The 7958-nt window shown below is 28.6% G+C and overlaps 1 protein-coding gene across 2 annotated transcripts in view; it reads left to right on the top strand.

The window, feature by feature from the left end:
* Nucleotides 1-5757: 5757 nt before the first annotated feature.
* The window catches only part of LOC107452601 (5-hydroxytryptamine receptor), a 134500-nt gene continuing 132299 nt past the window's right edge, over nt 5758-7958 (top strand). The window contains exon 1 of one of the 2 annotated variants that reach the window (XM_071187889.1): nt 5758-5842. Coding sequence is in view for 1 of the 2 variants with exons in the window: in XM_071187888.1 (XP_071043989.1) it covers nt 5782-5842 (61 nt within the window). In the remaining variant the exon portion in view is untranslated. The remainder of the gene's footprint in view (nt 5843-7958) is intronic. The other variant, XM_071187888.1, reaches the window with a different exon arrangement.

Raw genomic sequence — 7958 nt, 5'->3', positions numbered from 1 at the left:
TAGAAAATTTATTTTTATAATTTTTAGGGTGAACAATAGTATTTTTAATACTTAGTTTCATTTACCACCTGAAACTGTCTGAAACTATTAAAGAAGTAATACTTACTTTCCAATATGTAACTGAAATGTGTTCAGAACACAGCAAACATTTAACGCTATCTAAACCATAAAACCCACAATTGCTTTTTTATCCATTTTGTATGTTAGGGATTTTGTGTTGATTTTACGGTCATAAAACTTCATCATTGTGACACCGAAAAAGATATTATAGTGAGATTTAAAAAAATATTTTCAATTTAGCCAATTTCTGTTTAAAGCAAATGTTAGTAGTGGTGCATTAGAGAAAGTGATTCGTAAAAATAAACATGGAATTACAGTAAATCTTGGAGAGGTATTTGTTATTTTAAAGATTTGATAATACAAATAAGCCAGGAAGTTTTAAGCATGGATGTTTTAATACCTTTTTGCACTTTTTAATTTCTTTTTTAAGTGGAGCTGAACCATGAAAATGATAACTTAAAATCTATTTACCTTGAATATTAAAAAGCAGTTAGATGGCGTTCAGTTTTAAGATAATTTTAGCCAATGAATCAAAATATTTCTTTTCAATTCTGTGTAATGGGTATTTAGAGAACTGAACTTAGAAATCTTGTCTTAAAATGACGTTCAATGAAAATAAATATTTTTGAAATCGTTACAGGGCCATATAAAATAACATCGATATGATATTTTTTTTAACACAATTTTTAAAATAGCACCGAAAATATATTTAATTTTCTTCGTAAAAACTAATAAAATTATCTAAAACGCTATACAGAAAATGTCGTTTCTTTCAGAAATCTTTTGATATTTTAAAGATTTTATTCTTTCTTTAAGATGCTTGCAGATTCTTGGTAATTATTAAAAAATACTTTATTGCGCAATTCTGACCTTACTGTCACCATCTTGCGTTTCTTTCTCCAAGTGGTTGTTGTGGAAGTACTTTCCCTTTTTATAGGTAAATGGTGTATGTAAATGGTATAGGTAAATGGTATAGGTAAATGGTATAGGTAAATGGTATAGGTAAATGGTAAATGTAATATGTAGATTTAGGTGGATGGATGTGAGCCTCTTTAATCGGTAGTTAAAGACTTCTAAACAAACAAATTCTAAAGAAAATTTGCAAGCCTCTGATTTACTTTAAAAGCCAACATTTTCCCGAAAAATCTTAGAATTTTTCTTCACATTATCTGTCGACGATTAAAAGGGTTAAAATAAAGGTCAGATATCTTCAAAACATTTTTAAAAGTAGGATCAACCCTCAAATTAGTAAACAAATATGTAAATTAGGACAAATTATTGGAGATGCGGAAAGGAAAACCTTAATCCTTAAAAGAACAAAGTAGCAAATAATTTATTACATTAACCATTCTATCACAGTTTTCATAATACAAGAAATGCAGAACACTCTGCCTAAATGATGATTTCATTGCATTAAACTGTCCTATTTCTAGAAGATTTGATCTCAAACTTTCTTAGCATCTTGACAATTTTGAGACTTACTCTATTTCAGAAGGAAGCATATTACAAAAAGTGAGAAGTTGTCAATGAGTTGAACGTAGAGTTTAAAGTCTCAAGAGCCGGAACCGGATGCACTGCGTCAAACCTTGGGGCAGCGAAAACGTTTGTAGTCATAAGATTTAATTACTTTCATTTCAAGTGCAAGAGCCACATTTGGGTATACCGCACTTCACTCCTGGTAAAAAGAATGCCGAAGAGTAAAAATCGAACTAAAACATTGAATAAAGACCTATGTCCTTAAGATAAAATTCAACAATCTGGTGTGGAGTATCGCCAATTGAAGACTGTGAAGTTACAAATTGATGGTTTAAGTACCATTGTCCAAGTTGTTCATATTCCATGCATTAGGTTAAATCGTCTGAGTTATTTAATTATTTATATTTAATGTACTGTATCAAAATGTGGTTTCACTGTTAAAGGTTCTTGGCGCCTAAAATATATGGAAGCTGGCTCATTGAATAGCAAGTGTTCATGGATAAAACGAGTGCGTCCAACCCCTAATCTATTTTTAATAACCTCTAGTTTTCTAGGGCTTTTTCTGGCTTATTTGGTATAGTTAATTATTAATGATAAGAGAATTCTCTGAAGTGTGGATTAATATAGGACTTAAGGCATTTGCAAAATTCTTAACTTGCTGTACAATTTATTACTACTTCACACAAAATGTAATGTAGAAAAACACAGATTGAGGCCTTTTTGTTCTCTATCTTAGCAGTTTTGAATGTAGCAAAAGTCGATCAAAAAACTCTAAAATGCCCTGTAATTAGTATATTTTCTGTATTAAAATAATATTATAAATAATACGTTTTGCAAATTTCATCATTTGTTCTTAAAATATTTGTAATCGGGAAATATTTTCTAATACTGGAGGAAAAATTGAATTTCTTCTGTTTGAGGATGGTTGACTGAATGTAAAAAAATAAAAAGCTTCTAAAAATCGGAAAATATATTACAAACTTCCGGTACTTCCCTCCGCTTATATTATGTTTACGATTTGATGCGTGATCAGGCTTGATATTTCAGTATGTTTTACGATTGTGATTTGTGTTTAAATTTACACGTAATTTTACCATTCATTAGAGTGTTCTGTAATTTATAAATTCTGAAAGGTCGTTAGCAGTAAGTAAATTTGAGAAAATTAATATCATAACATAAATAAAACGTAAGGTTTGCCATCTTTTGAGTATTATCCCCTATTTGGCAATATTTGTGCAAAATATAACTGTTTGTAATTTTTGGGTAGCATCATAGCATGCTTGAGGAGTACTCCGAATTCTTTTATTGTTTCTTTTTCGTTGTAAGTTAAATTGAAGGAATGATTCAAATTGTAAACACTGCAAGCATAATAATATTGGATGGCCTGCTTTTTCAAACCTAGGCATAAAAATAAATCGGAAGCAGTAACCCAGAACTCTTACTGCGAATTTTAACCTCTATCGCGACCTGTGCTTAGCTTTATATGGTTTACCATCCATAGAGAGTCGTGATGGCTCAGGAGAAAGAGCGTTCGCCTTCCAATGAGGCGAACCGGGTTCGAGTCCCAGTCGATACGAATTCCGCATCCGGCTTGCACCGCCCACAGTGCTGACGTGAAATATCCTCAGTGGTAGACGGATCATGGGTTAGAGTCCCCTTGCCGTCAGGCTATTCGTGGGAGGTTCTCGTAGTCTTCCTCTCCATGAAACGCAAATTATCCATGAAACGCGGGTTAGTTCCATCAAAAAGTCCTCCACGAAGGCAAATTTCTCCCAATACTCTATCTAGGAGTTCCCTTGTGTTCTGGATTGGGTTCAAAATTACAAGGCTACGGTGTTGAGCATTAGAAGTTGTAAACCCAAAAAATTAGGTCGGCTGTTCATCGACTGTTATATATATAAAAAAAAAACATCCATAGAAGCAATTTTTTTGCAAATTTTCTGTATGTGCTCATTGAATACAATTACCAGGCATCAAAACTTTTAACTAACACTAAAACACCGGAATTTAGAGAACGGCAAAGAAGATCATATAAACATTAAATACCTTTCTATTATAATTTAAAGTTGATACGGGATACCCTAAATTTGGCAGAAAGGGTTGTGAGAACATTAAAAGAGGTCTAAATTGCAGGTTGTAGCATCCAGCTAAAGACCCTTTAGTGGTATTAAAAGATTAATTATAGTTCTGATTGTTAAAATGGCTATTTTATATGCGAAGTAAATTGTCTTGTTAATTTACAAGATATATTTGCTATAAAATATTTGCGAAAAGGATAATAAAACAGTTATTCTTAAAGGTTTCAGCACATAAAATTTTTTAAAAAGTTTCCAATGGAGAAATGATTTCTAATATCAGCTGAAAATACATTTCCAGTGTCAGAAAAGTTTCTTAAGTTGATAAAAACTTGTTCGCCTGTAAGATATCGACATGCGATGATGAGAGTTATTTACTGATGTTCTGAGAATTTCAACTTTTCTTTTTAAGTTTTTAATAAAGAAATATTTTTCCATTTCCATAAAATTTTCATTCTTAATGCAAAAGATACCAACGTTGAATACTTTCAAAATACCAAAGTACTAAGATATATACGACAAGGAAAGTGAGAAAAATAACAGAATAAATTCTATATTATTAATGTTTTACGAATTTTGGTGTTTTCTTTTCCTTCAAAGTTTGTAGTAGAGAAATAATTTTTAATAAGAGTTGAAAAAATATGCATTTGTTGTTAGAAGCAGTTCTTTTTACAAAATTTTCATCATTAATGCGAAATTTATTTGCCTTCTGAAAACTACACTAGCACCAAAATACTAAAATCATTATTACAAAGTAGAAGATGCAGAATATTATTAAAGTTATACCATTATGTCACGTTGATCAAATTTTTCACGTATAGGGTAGAAAACCTAAAGAAAAAAGACCGATATCAATGCAAAAAATTAATTTAGGTCTTTTTTATTAAAAAATTTGAGTGCAAAAAATTTTGCTAAAATCTCTTATTGTTCTTTTAATATTGCATAAAAACAATGGAAGCTTTTTTGATCGTAAATTAATGCATCAAGCAAAAAAACTCCATCGTGCTGTATAATTAGTGCGCTTTTTAAAAGTGACGAATTTTTTTTCGGTAGTAAATTTTTCAGTTAAGTTTACAAAATATGTTTATGACTACATAATGCGTCAAGACAATAAAATAGTTAACAATAACTATTTTATTATGTTTCCTGGCAGTTCACATTCAACAAGTTTAGCATATCAAATATTTTTTTTAAAAAAGCTTGCAATAGGATTAAATCCGAGCTGAAAAATTTATTCGTGTTAGTGAAAAATTTATTGTTGTCAGTAGATTTTCAAATTTTTTTTTTTATAAATTATTATACATTAATACAAAAGTTACTACTCTTCAAAACTTTTCGCTAGTTCCAAAATACAGAAATCATCACTTTGATGCAGAAGATGCAAAACATAACTAAACCTTATACCATTCTGTCACGATGTGTCTAAGCTAAAAAGAGATCTCATCTTTTTGGCGTATATGGTTATAAAGGTTTAAAAAAGACCTAAATTGATGCTTATAGCATTCAACTTAAAAATCCATTGCACTCTATAATTAGTGCGCTTTATAAAAGTTACTTATTTCTTTTAATTGATAGTAAATTTGTCAGTTAAGTTTACAAAATATGTTTGCGTTAAAATCTTGCAACAAGATATTAAAATAGCAATTGACTATTTTATTGCCATTAAAGGTAGTTTATCATGTTCAACAGGTTTCAGCAAGTAAAAAGTTCTTTTAAAAAAAGTTTGCAATGGAGAAGAAATTTCTAATCCACGCTGAAAAATATATTTGTGTTATTAGTAAACTTTTAAAAAAAATTAAAAGCTATTAAACATTAATTTTATAAGCTATTAGTTAGCATTCTTCATGACTTTCCACCAACACCAAAATAGAAAAATCTACACGACGTCTTCGAAAATGCAAAAAATAAATAAAACTTATACCGTATTGTCACGATAATTCAAAATTACTATGGAATTCCATCTATTTGGAATATCGGTTTATAAAAGAGTCAAAAAGGACCTAAATTATCGACAAAAGTCTTACGTCACGACAATTTTTTGATTTCTCACAAAACTGTGATATTGGAAGATGTAGAGAATCGTCTCTCAGGTATCCCTTTAGCATGTGTTGAATGACGCAAAAGCATGTAGCATCGATCCACAAGCCTCAGATAGTCTTTTGCCACGCGGATGGGAGGACCTTTCCGATTTTCTTTCCTACTTGCATCTTCCACATCCCATTTCGGAACAGGTGAGTTTGCATCGTTCGACAAAACTTTCTTGTCAGAGAGTTTATTTTGTTTATTAGAAAGCATTTACCAATTTTTGATAGTATTTCTTAGAGATGTTTAGATGATATTTTGATGATTTGAATTTGATGTTTTATAACTTTTTAGTGCAAATTTGTTGTTTTCTAAAAGATAATTTCCTTTACTTAGTTTTTTTTTGTTCTTTAAAAGCCTTTTCTTAAAAAAAATATTTAATTTAATGCAAAAAATTGTGCAAAATGAAGCGTCCACTTTGTGTACATTGTTTATTATTTAATTGCAACTTTTGCGCTGAAACAACTTCTTTTTAGTATCAATTTTGTTACACTGCCAAAAAATGTTTGGAGAAAAATTATTTCATGCTTCGAACGAATGTTAATTAACTATTTTCTAGTTTTTATTTTTAATGTAATATGTGAAAGTATTTCTTAGAGATATTTAGAAGGAATTTTAATAGTTTGCATTTTATATTGAATAACTTTTAAGAATTTCTTTTGACTTATGACGTTGGAAACAAAATATATTAACGCAAATTTTTTTTAAAAGAATTTTATTCAATTGCAATTTTCTCTGCAAGTTCTTCAAATACAAAAAATTGACCAAAATAACGTCTACTTTGTACACATGGGTTATTACGAATTGATTACAAATGTGCTTTGCAACTTTTGCCTTGAAACAATTATTATTTTAGTAACAATTTTGTTACACTAGCAAAATATTTATTGCAAAAAAGGCATTTTATGTTTCCAACCAAAGTTATTTTTCTCTTTTAAGCATTTTCATTTTCAGTATAATAATATGAACTGTTTGCTAGAAATCCTTTGTGATGATATTTCTTAGAGATGTTTAGAGGGGATTTCGATAATTTGCATTTTATGTTAAATAATTTCTTAGAAATTTTTTCGACGATGAAAAGAAAAGTTATTAATGCAAATTCTTGTTTTCCAAACTTCTGGTTCTCTCCTTCGTTTTTTAAACTTCTTTCTTTGATTTTCTGGTTTACTTCTTTATTTCAAATATCTTTTAGAAGTATTTTCAAGTTATAACGTTCAAAGTAATAGCTAGTCATGTGATTTTTGGGTTTAAAGTACTATTTCTAATGTTCAGAATCAGGAATTGTTTGATATTATTATTTATATTCAAAGAAATTAAATAATTACACGCACAAAAAATTTCATTCAAATTCTTCCAAGTTTCCTTACATTTTTGATATGAACGTTTCAATCATTTATTGCGATCATTTTTTGAGTTTATTATTTTTTTAGCTAATAAGAAAGGGCAAAAAATAATATCGGCTTTATGCACAAATGATTGTCAAATAAAAAGAAACTTGAAACTGTTTCATTAAAACTTTTTTTCTGGCACTAATTTTAATAAACTGACAAATTACTTCATTACAATAGATCTCTTATTTTTTAAATCTAAGTTAGTTCACTTTATTAGGTAATTTTAAATAAAGAAAAAAATTATCACTTGCAATTTTAATAATTTTTTTTTTCATTTAGTAGAAATAATTCACCAACTTTCGAATGTAATTTATTTATACTCTTAAATAGAATTTCGATAGGGTTTTGTAGCATTAATTTTCCAGATTTTAACTTTGAAAGTAAAAGATCTGTTTGATGCGAGTATTTTTTTTTATAATAAACAAATATTTATTTTATATCTGTAATTTTTCTGTCTTAGTGTTGTAAATTGTTTGATATTATGATAATAGAAATGATTAAAGAATAACCGGCACACAAAATATAAATCAAACCCATCCAATTTTTAATTTCAATATGCTCTTGAGCATTTTTTTATTGTCTTAAAATGACAGTTTTTTGGAAATTATTTCTTGAATACTGCAAAAATAAAAAAAAATCCCGCTTTTTCAATATGCAACTTATTAAGTATACAACTTACTTCAGCAATTTAAATAGTATTCTTACAGTTATTTACAATAAAACAATATTTTTCAGAATAAAGTTTAAATCACATAATTTTTATCTTAATATCTTGGTTAATCTTTTGTGTACTAAAGATAGAAAAGGAGATTTTATCATAATATATTTACATTTTATTTCCAGCGTGATAATCAATTTACAAGAAAGAATATAT

Source organism: Parasteatoda tepidariorum, chromosome X1 (assembly GCF_043381705.1).
Source record: "Parasteatoda tepidariorum isolate YZ-2023 chromosome X1, CAS_Ptep_4.0, whole genome shotgun sequence".
NCBI lineage: Eukaryota > Metazoa > Arthropoda > Arachnida > Araneae > Theridiidae > Parasteatoda > Parasteatoda tepidariorum.
The sequence above is the reverse complement of the archived record's forward strand: the minus strand, read 5'-3'. Positions and strand labels throughout refer to the sequence as shown.